This window comes from Sceloporus undulatus, chromosome 6 (assembly GCF_019175285.1).
Source record: "Sceloporus undulatus isolate JIND9_A2432 ecotype Alabama chromosome 6, SceUnd_v1.1, whole genome shotgun sequence".
NCBI lineage: Eukaryota > Metazoa > Chordata > Lepidosauria > Squamata > Phrynosomatidae > Sceloporus > Sceloporus undulatus.
The window spans coordinates 30,563,592-30,579,905 of NC_056527.1; the positions used below are offsets into that span (position 1 = coordinate 30,563,592).

The 16,314-nt window shown below is 41.4% G+C and overlaps 2 protein-coding genes across 6 annotated transcripts; one reads left to right on the top strand and one right to left on the bottom strand.

The window, feature by feature from the left end:
• The first annotated feature begins 20 nt into the window (after positions 1 to 20).
• On the top strand, positions 21 to 6,005 carry RBM48 (RNA binding motif protein 48). 2 transcript variants are annotated; one of them, XM_042472670.1, is made up of 5 exons: positions 21 to 375; positions 2,670 to 2,817; positions 3,017 to 3,162; positions 4,037 to 4,590; positions 5,764 to 6,005. In XM_042472670.1, the coding sequence occupies exons 1-5, from the start codon at positions 177 to 179 to the stop codon at positions 5,854 to 5,856; spliced, it is 1,140 nt and encodes a 379-aa protein (XP_042328604.1). In that variant the 5' UTR covers positions 21 to 176; the 3' UTR covers positions 5,857 to 6,005. The 2 variants fall into 2 exon arrangements, with proteins under 2 accessions (XP_042328604.1, XP_042328605.1); XM_042472671.1 differs by having other exon boundaries at positions 158 to 375; positions 2,627 to 2,817.
• Positions 6,006 to 6,106: 101 nt separating this feature from the next.
• On the bottom strand, positions 6,107 to 15,741 carry EFCAB1 (EF-hand calcium binding domain 1). Of its 4 annotated transcripts, XM_042472673.1 has the most exons (7): positions 15,635 to 15,741; positions 15,401 to 15,523; positions 12,420 to 12,575; positions 9,901 to 10,005; positions 9,345 to 9,496; positions 7,883 to 7,987; positions 6,107 to 6,283 (listed from the first exon to the last, which is right to left on the bottom strand). In XM_042472673.1, exons 2-7 carry the CDS (start codon positions 15,456 to 15,458, stop codon positions 6,233 to 6,235), a joined length of 627 nt encoding a protein of 208 aa, XP_042328607.1. In that variant the 5' UTR covers positions 15,459 to 15,523; positions 15,635 to 15,741; the 3' UTR covers positions 6,107 to 6,232. The 4 variants fall into 4 exon arrangements, with proteins under 4 accessions (XP_042328607.1, XP_042328608.1, XP_042328606.1 ...); XM_042472674.1 differs by lacking the exon at positions 15,635 to 15,741 and having other exon boundaries at positions 6,107 to 6,278; positions 15,401 to 15,628; XM_042472672.1 differs by lacking the exon at positions 15,635 to 15,741 and having other exon boundaries at positions 15,401 to 15,628.
• Positions 15,742 to 16,314: the final 573 nt, after the last annotated feature.

The window sequence follows — 16,314 nt, forward strand, 5'->3', positions numbered from 1 at the left end:
AATGGATTGGCTCGCTATGATTGACGGAGAGAGAGAGAGACCAATGGAAGCGTTGGAATGGATTGGCTCGCTATGATTGGCGGAGTGAGAGACCAATAGAAGCAGGGGAATGGATTGGCTCGCAATGATTGGTGAAGGAATGGACCAATGGAAGCGGGGGAGTGGATTGGCTCGCAATGATTGGCGGAGTGAGGGAGGAAGGGCAGGTGACGGTTGGAGCGAGCGACGGAGGCGGCGCGCGAAGGGAAAATGGCGGCGTCCTTCGGAGCCAGCAGTGGCGGAGGCGTCGGGGGCGCCTGCCAGCACCACGCGCAGAGGGCCGTGTGTGCCTCCCGCGCCAAGTATCGCGAGGGTCGGAGGCCCCGCGCAGTGAAGGTGAGGCTGGCCCTGGCCTGAGGGACTTCACTTAGGAATGGTCCCTTCAGAGAGAGCTCTGTCATGCGAACCCCGAAAGAAACACCGTGCAGCAGTTTGAGGGCTGGGCCGGGCCTCTGGGGAACCAAGGGTCCAAACCCAGCTGGGCCATGGAAGCCCCCGGGAGACCTTGGGCCTCAGAGGGAAGGCAGCGGCAGGCCTCCTCTGGACAACTCTTGCCAAGGAAAACCCAGAACAGGCTCGCCTTCGGGCCTCCATCAGTCGGGAAAGAAATACGACCCTGTTTGGCAGAGTCTTGTGTGGGGAGGAATTTTGGCAGCTGTGCGACTCAGGAGACCAAACGCTTCATCCTCTTCTACCTGGGTCAAGTTGCTATCTCCCTTTCAAGTCTGGAGATATATGTACAATATATATGTAGTATTTGTGTGTGTGTATATATATATATATATATATATAATATCTAACCAGACTTGAAAAGTATATATGCTATCTATCTATATATTTATATATGCTGTATTATAAATAGTATACTATATACACTATATCATGTATAGTATAATATATACTATATATAGAGAGATATGCTCAATATATTCCATATATATACATATATATATATGGAATAGGAAGCACATGAATATGGCGCCAAAACTCTCAAAGTGATACCATTAACAGAGTGACCCAAGGTCCTAACAGCAAAGGAGAACAAGGCACTGCAAAATGTGGGGCATTCAAGAGAGAGGTACAGCGCAACCAAATAAAAGCAAAAAAGCCCCACTAATATAAATGTAAATTCATGCTTCTTAATCATGCTCATGATGTAGGACATTATAAAATTCCTCCTGGGCAGAAGGCTGAAATGTAGGGTGTGTCCTGGAAAAGGAGGACGTCTGCTCTCCCTGTGCCATTAAGGAATAGTACTGCGTTTGGTGTAGTGCTTCAAGCCTTGTACTCTGACTCTAGGGACCAGGGTTCAGTTCCCAGCTTGGCCTTGAAACCCACTGGGTGACCTTTGACAAGCCTCACTCTCTTAGCTTTGGAAAAGCAATGGCAAACTCATCTGGACACATCTTTTCAAGAAAACCCCATGATAGGGTCACCTTAGTGTCCATACATCTGAAACAACTTGAAGGCACAGAACAGTCTCTCACAGACATATTCTTTAGGCTCCGTAAAGTCCTTGCGTATCCTTTAGCATTACCCAGCATTGGGCCAAACCAAAAGACTTCCTGGTCCAGTGAGTTGTTTTCTTGAGGAGCCAAATGGATGTCTAAAAGAAGCCTTACAGTAAAGAATGAAAGGCTGAATGCATTCTGTTCTTCAAAGACTCAGCACATAGTTTTCTGTGATTGTTGGAGGTTGTTGTTATTGTTGTGTGGCAACCTAAGGAAAACCTGTCACAGGATTTTCCTGGCAGGGTTTCTTCAGAATAGGTTTGCCATTCCTTTCTCCTGAGCCTGAGAGAGTCAACCAAAGTGAGTTTAATGGCTGAGTTGGAAATTGATTTTTTTTAAATTTAATTCATTTTCCTAATTTTTAAAGGCATGAATCATGGCAGTTAGCTATTTTGCACAGTAGCCCTAATTTCGGGATTCAGCGCTAAGTTTCACCTGTCTGTCTCAATTCTGGTGTCTAGCTAAGTTGTTGTCTCGGGAGGATAATAATTTTAGTAGTTTGCTGTTTGGCTCTAAAGCAAAAATACTGTACTGGTTGATTACTTTTTGATTTTTTAAGCAATCAGTTTACTGTTGTTGTTGTCACTGTGTGCCTTCAAGTCATTTCTGGCTTCATCCGCCCTGCAGAAATAATCCACTTTGACACTAGGACTGAATGCTGTGGATTTCTGGGAACTGTAGTTTGTCAGACCTTCTCTGTCAGAGAATGCTAAATATCTCACAAAACTGCTTTTCTCTATAGCTGAATAGGTTAATACAAAGATCTGATGCCTGTGTTGTTGGGTATGTTATTGTGCTTTCATTTTACAAGTTGTGTTTGAGTCAGCTTCTGTGTCACATATTCCAAACTAGTTTTCCTAGTCAGTGCTTTACTATTTAAACAATCGATTTCTGTTTCTACTCTGTAATACTAAAAACACTTTATGGATTGCTTCACATTGCCTGTGCTTTTCCTGAAAACAACTACATCAAACATAAATTTTTACACTTAAATTTTAAACAAGGTTCCGTTAAGCAAGTCTTTGAGACTGATGTCTTTATTGCAAAATGAATATTAATATGGCTATGTTTTCCAGGTATATACTGTGAACTTAGAATCTCGCTATCTCTTAATACAAGGTGTCCCAGCCTTGGGTGTTATGAAAGAATTGGTTGAGCAATTTGCTTTGTATGGCACCATTGAAGAATATAATCCATTGGATGACTATCCAGCAGAAGAATTTACAGAGGTTTACCTGATCAAGTTCCAAAAAATACAGAGTGCAAGGTATTCCTAATTTGGGGGTGATAGCTTGTATTCATTTCTCCATACAACCCTTAGTTGTTCAATTTGTCTTATTAACCACTGTGGTACTTGCATGAAACTAGCACACCGGTTTCTGCCGTGTCGTTAAAGATGTTAAATGTTAGTTATCAACAAAAAGAATCAGTGCTGTAATTTTTGCCTCTAATTTGCTCTTTCATAGGGTAGCTAAAAGAAAGCTGGATGAACGGAGTTTCTTTGGCAGTTTGCTGCATGTATGTTATGCTCCAGAATTTGAGAGTATACAGGAAACTAGAGAGAAATTACAAGACAGAAGGAAATATATAGCAAAGGCAACTAGTAACAAAGGTTTGTGGCTATACACTTTTTTGAAAGTTTTATTGGCTTATATATTCTGCTAAAATGTGAGTCTTTGCTGTATTTATTCTTCAACATCTAACTAGTGCAATAAACTACTAGGTTTTCATTGGAGGGGGAAAGTGTCAGAAAACCTTGTAAGATGATATAGTTTGAATTATCTTTTTTTTAAGTATCTCTGGACTCTTTTTGTTTAGCCTTGCAAAGGAGTTAATTGCCTTCCCCAGAAACCTCTGGGATTGTCAGTTTTCCTTCAGGGTCCTTCAATGCTGTTTAATATTTTTAAAACTGTTTTTCAATGTTATACAGTGGACCCTTCATATCAGCTGGCTGGTGATCTTGAGATTTGACTGCCTGTAGATTGCTATGCCCCATATTATTCACTGGTGGTGTGGGTGTGCTGACACGTCCATGTGCACATTGCTGCCATTGAATAATATGGGGCTCAACCATTGTTTTTTGCCCTCTGCAGGGAGGCTTGGAACCAAAATCCTGTGGATGGGCACTGTAATTAGTTTGGCAGCCTAATATGATAATAACAAGGAAAAATGCAGCAAGAGTTATGGAAATGGACTTTCTTACACATAATGTACAGTAGTTACAGGTTTACAAATTAATGAAATGCTTCATACTGAAACTTGATCTTGATTTCTCTTGGAAAATACTGGCCTAAATTCAACTCTGTCCTAAGTAGATCCATTGAATCAGTGGAGCATACAAAGTATGCAGCTACCAAGTTTCACTTGATTCAATCAGTCTGTTCTATTTGGGAATAAAAATAACAGCTTATTCCACTGTAATGCACTTGTATGCATAAAAGCATGTTGGTAGTCTAAACATTAGTTTTTGCTATTTTATGTTTTAGAGCAATTGCTGGTGAAAAAACAGGTGTCTAATGCAAGTTTTCAAAAGAGTCCTCACCTAGACATATCTGGATCTTATACTTCTGAGGCATCCACTAGTAACCAGAATCCACTTACATATGTTCATGATCCTTGTCAATCATCATGCTATGAACTGTCAGTTCATAGTGTAGCAGCTCCTTCAAGAGGACACTGTAATAGTGCATTAATAGGACCTCAGCATTTTCCTGTCTGTGCTCAAACAATGGAATATTTCACCCAGAGCTCAACAATGACTCAAGGTCTGCAGGAACAAATACATAACATATCAGCCTGCTCCAACATGCAAAGAAAGCCACCTTGTGATAATGGACTTGGCAGATTCATGCCCCGAACTACTCAGCTGCAAGAGCGAAAGAGGAGACGAGATGAAGATAACAAACTTGCCCTTCTTGGAAGAATCACTGATAGTGAAGAAATAATTATTGGCCCAAGGCTACCAGAAACACCTAAAATAGACTTGGAAGATGATTCATTGAACACCTCAGCAAACTTAATTCGAAATAGACTAAAGGAGGTATGTTATAAACTAATTCATTTTCAAAATGTGTATGTAGTTGAAAAATTAGATAGAAATTGAAGGGGATAAACTCCTCCTATGTAGATACTAATGTCCTGGAACTCTTGGTACATGAGCATTTATGTTCTTTTAATTGCTTTGGTTGGTCTACTCAGGTTGCAGACAAAATTGTATTTATGCTAGAATATTTACATCCCAATAATACACATTTACTTGCAAACGATCCCAAGTAAATAGATTTCAGTTTTAGGGCTGTTTCATACAGTAAGTCATTTGCATAAGAAGTTAAAATTCCATGGTATGAAATATGTGCAGATATTATTTCAGTGACTCATGCCCAGAGTGCCTTTTTATGTTCCCTCCTTCTAATAAACCTGTATGATGACTAGAAAACTATTGCTTGACACGTATGGTGCAACACTATATTATTAAATATGGTTGTTCTCCACATGTAATTCATGCTGTGCATGTCATGTCATGTATTCGGGAACCTACTCTCAGGTATAAAATGGTATCTAATAAAGCAGCTATTAGTACCATCATCTTCTGAGGACTGACAGTTAAATGAAAGCTATAATAAGTTAGAATGTGAGAGAAATGTTATGACCAAAGACAAGGACCACTAGAAATGCATTAATACATAGTCATTTCCTCTAAATTAATAAGTGATAGCTTGTAACACTTGAGTCGAATCCATTTCCGAGAAAGCAGCCACTCACTACACATTGCTTTTCATGTCCCATGACTTCATCTGTGTTCCTTCTTGCCCAGTGCTAACATATGAAAGCTGTTAGTGCTTATTGTATCAGAAGGCATATTTGTGGAAATAAGAGCAGAAAGGTGAACTGAATGCTGCAGTGGCTAAACCTGTTCTCATTCCATACAGCAATAAGTCAAATGTGAAAGCACTTATAAAAGGAGGGTAGGAAAGTGGTGGGAAAGAGAGGGTGGGAAAAGGCTGTTTTGGTGCTTGCCAGGGTCTCCTCTCTTAGAGACAATACTGAATCAGCCAGGTATTTATCTATATAGGATCATAGATTTGGAAGGGACCTGAAGGACCATCTAGTTCAACCCCCAGACTCCTTACTATACATTGAGTTCAGTTGTCTAGAACAGTTATAGAATGAATACGTTCAGCACACTAAGCTTAGTTCTTTTTTTCCAAACTAGGTTACAGTTCCTGTTCAGACTCCAAAACTATCTGAAGGGATACCCATAAATAGTCAAACAAATCCGGCTATGAAGCAAAGAAGACGAATATAAATATGTGTTGTATATTCTGTGTATTTAACTTAAAACAGATAAGTGTTTGCTCCTTACAAAACAGTGTAGTATGTCTTGATCTGAAAATATTGATATATTTTTGTACATGTTTAATAAATTATCAATTATACTGTAATTTGATAACTAAATGTATACAGTCCCATTATTTTTTTTTATTCCTTGGAAACATACTCAATGATAGATATAAAATATTTTCCATTAATTTCTGAATTCTCTCTAGTGAGACGTATATTGAAATCAATGCATTCTGGATGTTCAAAAGATGAAAGCAAATTTCTGACTTGCCTTTTTTTTACTTTAAAAAGATGTATAGTTTTTTTCACACTAATTCAGATAGTATCTTTCATTTGCAGACCTATAACTCAGCAGTATTTTGGAATGCTTGCACTTCAAACGCCATCCTGCACTGAAAAAGAAAGTGTTAGAATTATATACAGTATGTGTGTGTGCATGCATGCTGTTTTTGCAACCCTTAACACTTCCCAGAACACCCTTTTCTGGACAACTGCCTTCCCTGGAAATTTCCAAGACCAACAGTTCACTTTTTAAAATAGCCCTCTGCCCTATCTACAACATCAAAACCTTTTGCATTTTTTAAAAATTAGAGATGTACTTCTGACCACCACTCCTGGTGAGTGAATTGTTCCTCCTGCCATTCAGCTTTTTAATAATTTAAATTTTTTTTTTTAATTTTTTAAAAAGAATCAGTTTTTTAATCTGGGCACCTGCTAAGGGCAGAAAATTAGGCCTTGGACTGACCTACTACACTTCCCCACAATGGTATAGTTTTAAAAAGTGCATTCTGACTAATACATTGAGCAACTCAGAAGCCTAAAAAATGCACACTTTTGACTGAACAGTAAAGTCTTAACTTTTATATGCAATCTAATTATGGTTCATATTAAAACAATGGTGACTAAGGGGCTGAGTATGTCCAGTGGAAGAATGTCTATACTGGCCATTTAATCTGGAACATTATGCCCCAGATAGACCACAATGGTGACCAAATGCATTGGGCCTGAATTTGGTGCATGCACACGGGGCCAGCCAGGCCAACATTACATAAGCCTCGCTGGCCCATCCCTCCTTGGTGCTGCCTTTGTTGCCACTGCAGTTTTGTCACCCAAGTAACTCCCCCCCTCCCGTGAGACGCTGTCTGGAATGCTATCACTTTTGCTGAAGTCAGAATGAAGCGCCCCATCATATGATCAGTGAAGGGGTTGCTCTACTCCCCCAACTTTGATGGCACAGATGACTTGATGTGACTTCAGCAGAAATGGTGGCATGCTGGGTAGGCTTTACATGGAGCTCGTGCCCACAAGGAGGCAGCAGCTCTGAAAACAGGCCATCTCTTTTCCTTGCACTGGTTAGTGTGTGAACAAGTGGTTCAGGCCCGAACCAGGCAGCTGTCAACACAGATAACAAGCACAAGATCCCAGGGTTTCTGAGAAACACCGGACTTTCCCTGTTCAGCTGGGAAAGCTGGGACAAGGCACAAAAAATATGGTATTTCCCCAGAAGTAGCTGTATGTCATGAAGACTGTCGGTACTGGCTTCAAGGCAAATACGTTGTTTTTCACTTGTGTAGACAATCCCTAGGATATTAGGTTCGCCTGTCCCCATTTCAGGCCGCCTCATAGTCCACTATGTCCTGCTGCAATTTGAGAATGGCAGCTCAGTGAGCAAGAAGCTCTGTAAATGAAGGCAGCTGATACTGGCTGGAGTTGCTTGTTCTAATACTTGTTTCCAACTCATTTGCTTCATCAGCACAAGACTGTGGCTGCCTGAAGTTTAAAGAACAAATCTAAAGTGTTTGAATAGTTACACATTTTTACATTCAGTGAGGCCATTTGTTCTTAAATGTCCCCATGAAATCACATCCTCATGCAAGCTCTTGTGTGCTTCTTACAATGAATTTACTGTACCATTTGAAAATGCTATAAATGAATAGATCTATTTATTATGTGCAGCCATTTTCTCTGTGCAGTGTAGAGTATATAAATACCTTCATATCAGGTAAACATGGTCCAAATGCTTCTAAAAGAAGATTCTCATCTCTTACAGCCTTTTCAAAATCCACATAAGAGAGCTTGCCATCATGGTCGTAGTCCTACAAAAGAAGAATAGGCATTGCTCCATTTAGTCTTATTGTACAGACACACAAGTGGAAGCAAGCCTTACTGACCCAATAGACCACGCTAGTAGAACTGAGTTTTTTGTCTGGCTGTTGTAAAAGATCTATTGCTTTATTGATACTTTTAAAAAATGTTGATACTGTTGTTGCAACTGCTTTAATCTACTGCCAGTTAGGCTAAGGGACAAAATTAAACTCTCAGATTACCTCTTAAATTATTTTTGAAATTATTGTTCAGTGCACCTGCTCCATACATGGGCACACCATAGCGGCTTCCTGTTTACATGGAAGTCGTGTCGCCATTAAATGAATGGTGCGTGCAGCCACGAGCACAAGCTTCATTCTATTGAATGGGGCTTGAGCTTATGTGGAATTTGTCTTGTGTGGGGGGTCTGGAATGGATCCTCCGCGTAAGGCAAGGCTCCACTGTATTTGTGCTGCTACAGAATTATAGCTCTTTGATTCCACTTAAACTGCTGTGTTTCCATCCTATGGAATCCTGGGATTTGCTGTTTAGGAAGGGGGATTCAGAATTCTCATCCAGAGAGCTCTAATACCTCACCTAACGACAAGCCCCACAATCCCACAGGGTGCAGCCATGACAGTTAAAGTGAGATCAAAGTGCTGTAACTGCACAGAATGAAATGGCCCTAGGTTTTGTGTACAAATCATTAAAATTTAATCATGTCTAGCTTCATTTTAAGGCATTTATAACCCACCCTTTAGCCAAAAAGGCTCTCAGAGCAGTCTCCAAATAATTTGACAGTTCTTGCCTTTACCCTCTAAGACTGGAAACATAAGGGAGGACTTAAGTTCAGCAGCAGCAATATTTCAGCATGACAGAAGTATACTTGTGTGTTATCCCCCTGCAGTCAGAGCAGTTGAAACCTTAAGATAAGGGCTCTCAGTAGCTACTGCAGCCCAAGCACAAATGAAGTACACTTGGCTGCTCCTTTTATAGCCATAGGAGCAGCAGCAATTGGCAGCTGGCAAGAGAGGCTCTCACCAGAAGTTTGGCTCTAGGTATGATAGGAGGTATACTCTGCTTCTCAGTCTGGCCATAGCAATGGCTCTTGGAAAAGTGGAGGAATGAACTCTCAGTAGAAATAAGGGCCAGGCACAATAAAAGTGTGTTTCTGCTCTTTAACTTGATTCCCTTTGAGCTAAATACATTTAAAGTAAGTATTGATTGCTGAGTAGATCCAATGAATTAATGGGACTTACACAAATTGCTTTACAGTAGACCCCTGTATCAATGTGAACTTGGTAGGTATGAAGTCTAGGTTCAACTTTATCTATTTGAAAATAATTTTTTTGAAGTGATGGTACGTACCATTTTTTTCAGTGTTATTTCTACTAAATCTTTAATTCCTTCATCAGGATCTTCTTCTGATGGCTGTTTGAGCAGGCTGTTCTTCAACATATGAAACATTTCCTCCCGTGATATATATCCATCACTGTTCAGGTCATAGACCTCAAAGCAATCTTTAGAGAAGATGGTTAATATAAAGTAGTTATCAGGTAATCTGAAGAAAACTTAGACATTATTAAATTATATTTAAAGGAAAGAATGCAAAGATCTCCTTTACTCAAACACATTTTTAAAGATTTGCTTGTACTGTAGTTTCTCTTACACATAGTTTTATTTATTTGATTTAATCAGGTTAGCTGCATTTCCCCTAAAGTGGACATTTGCTTCCACAGCAAAAATCTGCCTTTTCATTCATTTAGACATTTACATTTTTTTACATTTGCTATAAAGCTTCCACTAAAAAATTGACTTCTTAATTTATTTTTAAAAGCCAATTATTTGCACACTTTATAAAAATTTGTCATTCAAACTAACTTATGACTAGCATACAAATCTGCTACTGCCACAGAAACATTACATTTTATCTTTTCTTCCAGAGATCCTCGAAGAAATATTGATAAGCCTTCTACCCATTCTGTTACACTGACACAGCTGTCATTGTCTTTGTCAAAAGCACGGAACACTAAATGGAAAAGAAAGTATTCATTATTAATATTTGTGCCAAAATAATCACTCAATTACAGGAAAATTCTACACATAGCTAATCAAAATTAAAACTTACTGAGTTCAATGAGGATGTTGTTAGCCATAGCCAGCTAAAAGACATTTTGTTGCCTGAAACAAAAGACAAAGACAGTGCCCCATCCCCATTGCAAGATCAGAAACTAGCTGGATTGGCAATTAAATCTTATTTAATCTGCACAAATCTTGCCAAGAAGCTCCTGCAATAGGTTCGCCTTAGGGTTGCCACATGTTATGTGAAGGCACATAATAAGAATCAGCAATGCAATAGTGTCATCAAAGACACACTGCACAGCCAACCTTAAAAGTTTTCAAAAATGGGAAGAAGTCGCTATTCCTTTGTCCTAGAATTCACTGCTATGTCTAATTTGATACCTGTTAAACCCACTAGTGAGTAACCTTCCACACTGTACCACCTAATTTGTTGAAGAATTCTGGTTAACAGTAAAGTTTTGCACACTTTTTGTGGCACTTTAGCTGACCATGATAAAGCAGGGGTGAATAAGTACAACCCTTGGGGGCTGCATGTGCTGTTTTGCATCCCTGAAAAATTGGTTTCCTGTTTATTTTCTAGTTTAACAGATCTCTTAAAACACCTGAAGGAGCCAAAAGTACTGCAAAAATGTCCCTAGGCCCTCTACAGCAGTGATGGCAAACCTTTTAGAGGCTGAGTGCCCAAACTGCAATCCAAAACCCACTTATTTATTGCAAAGTGCCATGTCCCTCTGGCTTTCTAGTAACAAACTCTGTGCTGGGGCGACAGGACATATGCCCACAGAGAGGGCTCTGAGTGCCACCTCTGGCACACATGCCATAGGTTCGCCATCACTGCTCTAGAGTGTGGGCAGGGATATGCGGATTTTTTAAAAGCTAAAAAAAAAAGGGGGGGGTTAAAAGTATTTCAGGCCACAGCAGGGAAGGGGTGTGGCCCCCTGAGGCCCCATGGGGGCAGTGTGGACTTCCAAGCCCCTATGCCCAGTGGCCCACCCTTGTAATAAAGGTATTGCTCAATTGTTTTCTTAATCTCCTCCATAGAGATACTGTAGCTAGCATGACTATCTTTGTGTTTTAAAATACTTCTGAACAGCCTTGAGACCAGAAATGGTTTCAGAAACAGGCGAAACGGACAGGCAGGCAGGAGTGTCCTGAAGCCACTCCCGGCCCAATTGCTCCGGCGTTGCAGCGTCTGCACACTGCTGCCACAGTCCCAAATGGTCCGCAGAAAGAAACAAAAAACATCAGCTCCTTTTTGGGCCCCAGGGCGACTCCAACATAGTTTGGGTGTGTGTGTTGTCTAAATGCCACACCCCTGGAAATAATTCTTTGCCACCAAGTGGGAGTTGTGAAAACATGTTTATGGAATTCTCTAACCACAGCTTGTGACAATTTTAACAGTTGCACTATTTGCATTTTAGCAGTTACTCATCTCTGTATCAATAGAAATATGCTTGTCGTGGTGCACACTGCCGTATACAGCAGAGACTAATTCAAAGCAAGATTACATAAACATGTCTAATATGAATGACTTCTCCATTTTATACTAATTCAATTTTGTGTGAATATTATTTGGAATAAGACCAACTGAATTCTCAGGACTTACTTCTAAGTAGACATGAACAGACGAACACAATGGCCCTATCAGCTATGAAATATATTTAACTACATAGTTGATAAGGCCATTGTGTTACTCTAAGTAACCTCTCCTGGTCCGATTCCCCCACCTCACCTGATGGGAATGTCATTCATTCATCCATCTATCCATCCATCTCCAAGTGGAGATTGTAGCTGCTGTACGATAAAGTGGGGTTGGTGGCATTTAGTCTCATAATCGGGCCTAAAAAGCAACTGTGAACACGAAACAGTTACTTAGTTTTACTCATCCATAACTCTTTTGTATTCATACTTGCTGATTAGTCATGATTACGATATGAAGTCGAAGGTTTTCACCAGTGGCATCCATAGTTTTTGTGGGTTTCTTGGCCTATGAGGCTGTGTTTAGAAGAGTTTTTTCCTGATGTTTCACCAGCAGCTGTGTCTGGCATACTCAGAGAATTTCTCTGAAGAAGCGAGCCAGAGCTGCCGGTGAAACATCAGGAAAAAACTATTCTAGAATATGGCCTCATAGCCTGTAAAACCCACAAAAAACTATGATTATGATACTTGCTAAAATCATAACTATCTCGCAAACCTATTTTCCATGCATCAGTTGCATGTAACACTAAAACAAGTGACCTACCAACTTCATGAATCGCCTAAAAGGCATGGAATAGGATTTTTTTCAGAAGTTTTATGTAAGATTACTTTTAACTGACATTCTAAATGCATACAGATTTGCAAGAATGTATTTAGTCCCACCTCTGTCCATTATCATATCATCTGTCATTCCAAATGTATCGTGAAGGATATTTCGAAATGAATTACGATCTAAACCAACAGCGGCATGTCGGTCACTGGGCTCCACTTCCAAGTTGTTGAAAAGGTTTATGAGGCATTCCACTTCGTATCTATTGACTACAAAAGAAGTTATGCCACTTAAAATGGAACAGAAAAATGATGAATTTTCATAACATTTACCAATGCTTGCCTTTGAAATGTTTTCCCAAGGGAGAATTGCTGGGTGCTGAATCTGATGCCTTTTCATCCAATCAACTCCTTTACACTTTTTAAAATCCTCTAGTTCTATTGCTCTGTGCTGCTTCAGCTGCTGTAAGTAGTTTTAATCATTTTTATTTTATAAAAATATAAATACATTTATAAAAATATAAAGAGGTCTCAATACAAAGTGTAAATCCTTAATGTTATAGTTTCATGAAAATGTTCCTGTCAAAACCTGGTCTTTAACACTGTTTTGAATTGAATACAACCTTGAGCCAGGTGCAGATAAGATTCCCCTTGTATTTATTACTGCATTTTTAGCCCCCTTTTCCTAATCCTGCCCTTCCTCCAATGAACTCAGGGCATTTTACATCATCTTGATTCATCTTTTATCCTTCCAGTATGGGTGCAAGGAGGCCTGGATTAAATATCCATGGGATTGCATTGATTTGTCATGTTTAGGTCGGCCCTAAGAAGACTACCCTAAAGGGACCAGATTCAGAACGATCTTGGAAGCTAAGCAGGGTCAGCCCTGGTTAGTATTTGGGGCTGCAGTTGCACTGCAGAAAAAATGCAGCTTGATACCACTTTAACTAGCAAGACTGGATGCTATGGAATTCTGGGATTTGTAGTTTTGTGAGCCATTTAGCCTCTGTCAGCTCTGGCGCTACAATAAATTACAAACCCTGGGATTCCACAGAATGGAGCCATGACAGTTAAAGCAATGTCAAACTGCATTACAGAGCCAGTGTGGTGTATTTGAGTTTTGGACTAAAGGTTGGAGTCCTGGCCAAAAAGTTAATGTGTAGGACGTGTCCTAGAAAAGAAGGGAATCTGGTCTCCCTATCCCATTAAGGAACAGTACTACAGTACTGTATTTGATGTGGTTTGAGTGCTGGACTACAACTCTAGGGACCAAGGTTCAGTTCCCATCTCAGCCAAGTGGAAACCTACTGGGAGACCTTGGGCAGGTCACACTGTCTCAGCCTCAGAGGATGGCAATGTTAAACCTCCTCTGAAGAAGTTGTGCCAAGAAAACTTCATGATAGCTTCACCTTAGAGTCGCCATGAGCCGGAAATGACTGGAAGGCACACAACAACAACCACCACCACAAAAAAACTGCATTAATACAGCAGTGTGGCAGCAGCACTAAAGTTGGAGCCACCAATCTGATTTAGCCCACAGTGAGCACACCTTCGCAAGCCACTGAGCTTCATGTTTGGGTCTGAATTTGAACAGTGAGCTCCTTGACTGTTGTCCAGGGTGACCAAATGTCCTTGCCGCATAGGAAGACAAGGCAGCCCACAATGGAGGACATTCAAGAAAAATGGAGGACATTCTCAAGTAAAGGCTCAAGAAAAACTCCTATAAATGTTTCTATTTTGGATTGTTCAATTGCTTAACTGTCTAATAATCGTAAGCCGCTCTGAGAGGCTTTAGGGCTGAAGGGCGGGGTATAAATACCATAAATAATAATATATTGGATTGTTATTTTCTCTCTTTTGTAAAGCCTATGGTGCTATACAAATAAACATTATATATATATATATATATATATATATGGAGGACGCCTGGTCAGTCTGCTCTGTAGTCCGACTTTGAGTGTTGTACTAGGACTCGAGATTAGAGTTTGAATCCCAATACAGCCATGGAAAAACACTGGGTGGCCTTGGGCAAGTCACACTCTCTCAGCCTCAGGGGAAGGCCATGGCAAACTTCCAGTGAGCCAAGAGGACCCTGTGATGTCGGAAACAACCTGAAGGCACACCACCATGACAACACTACTACAAAAGGCATGAAAGGAGCGCCTGAGGCAGAGGGATCCCAGACTATAGGCCAATATGGCTGAGGCTTCTGGGAGCTGAAGTCCAAAATCTCTTAAAGGGTAGAGTTTGGGACCATTGCCTTAGTGGATGTACTAAAACAGGTGGTGCTTGCCAATAGGGAAACCAGACTTGCCCATAGAGATCATTGGAGAATACTTTCTCCATAGAGAACCATTGGAGAATACTTGCCCTAGGGAACCATTGGGCATACTGCCCATAGGGAACCATTGGGGCATACATACTGCCCATAGGGAACCATTGGGCATACTTTGCTCATAGGAACATTGGGGCATACTTGCCCATAGGGAACAGGGCAACGCAAGTAACATGGGGCTACTTGCCCATAGGGAACCATTGGGGCACTTGCCCATAGGGAACTATTGGGGAATGCTATCCCCTGGGAACCATGGGGCATACTTGCCCATAGGGAACCATTGGGGAATACTTGCCCATAGGGAACCATTGGGGAATGCTATCCCCATAGGGAACCATTGGGGAATACTTGCCCATAGGGAACCATTGGGGAATACTTGCCCATAGGGAACCATGGGGCATATTGCCCCTAGGGAACCATTGGGGATACTTGCCCATAGGGAACCATTGGGGAATACTTGCCCATAGGGAACCATTGGGAATGCTATCCCCCTAGGGAACCATTGGGGAATACTTGCCCATAGGGAACCATTGGGGAATACTTGCCCATAGGGAACCATGGGGAATGCTATCCCCATAGGGAACCATTGGGAATACTTGCTCATAGGGAACCATTGGGAATACCTGCCCATAGGGAACCATTGGGGAATGCATCCCCCTAGAGAATCATGGAATACTTGCCCCATATAGAGACTCATTGGGAAACACTTGCCCCATAGAGAAACCACCACAGTGCCCATAGAGACTCATTGAATGCTCACAGTGCTTGGCTGTTTTGCAGAGGGACTCAGCCAGCTTCTGCAGCTTCTTCCTATTCATGCCGGGCCTCTTGGCTCCCCTCCGCCTGGGGCTTTGCGGTTCCCGGGGCAACGGCCGGCCTGGGCCTAGCAGGGAGTGGGGCAAAGAAATGTAAGCCGAGGAGGGAGCGGCCTAGAAGAAGCCAGGACCCCCTTCAGGGAGAGTGAGGGGAAGTAGTCCGCCTGGGGCTCCCTCACCTTGAAAGCCTAACCCAAGAAAAAGGCGGACTGTCTGCGGAGTGTTTTGGTTCCCATGGAGACCAAGAGAACAATAAAGACAATAAGCCCTAGGGCAGTGCCCCCCCCCCGCCATCACTGTGCTCTTTAAGGGATTTTGGACTTCGGCTCCCAGTCCCAGACTATTGGCCAACATGGCTGAGGCTTCTGGGAGATGAAGTCCAAAATCTCTCTTAAAGGGCACAGTTTGGGGGCCACTGCCCTCCTGGATGGGCTTAAACAAATGGCAGAAACCAGACTGGAGAATACTTGCCCCATAGAGAAAACATAGCATTTCCCAATAGAAAATCATTGGTGAATATTTACCCATAGAGAATCACTGGAGAATAATTGCAATAATTCTTTATGGGCAAGTGTGCTTTCTCTATGAACAGCTATGTTTTCTCTATGGGCAAGTACTGCCATTTGTTTTAGTACGTCCCACTGGAGGGCAAAAGGGATGCCACAAATCCAGGGGACTGGACATCATCATCCCCTCTTCCCCTTTATCCCTGGACTTGGAGTAATTGCTTGAAGGAGAGAGACTTTTCACTTACGTGTTTGTTGTTGTGCGCTTTCAAGTCTTTTGTGACATACGGCAACCAATGGCAAGCTATTACAGGGCTTTCTTGGCAAGATTTTCTCCCCATAATGGAGTGATG

What these genes read in the sequence shown, in the direction of transcription:
- RBM48 (XM_042472670.1), top strand. Translation starts at nt 177, where the DNA reads ATGATTGGCGGAGTGAGGGAGGAAGGGCAGGTGACGGTTGGAGCGAGC. An exon ending in CAAAAAATACAGAGTGCAAG is followed by an intron (nt 2,818 to 3,016) that starts GTATTCCTAATT and finishes GCTCTTTCATAG; the next exon opens with GGTAGCTAAAAGAAAGCTGG. An exon ending in TTCGAAATAGACTAAAGGAG is followed by an intron (nt 4,591 to 5,763) that starts GTATGTTATAAA and finishes TTTCCAAACTAG; the next exon opens with GTTACAGTTCCTGTTCAGAC.
- EFCAB1 (XM_042472673.1), bottom strand. Translation starts at nt 15,458, where the DNA reads ATGAATAGGAAGAAGCTGCAGAAGCTGGCTGAGTCCCTCTGCAAAACA. An exon ending in CTGCAAAACAGCCAAGCACT is followed by an intron (nt 12,576 to 15,400) that starts GTGAGCATTCAA and finishes CTTCTTTTGTAG; the next exon opens with TCAATAGATACGAAGTGGAA. An exon ending in AAATAACACTGAAAAAAATG is followed by an intron (nt 7,988 to 9,344) that starts GTACGTACCATC and finishes CTTCTTTTGTAG; the next exon opens with GACTACGACCATGATGGCAA.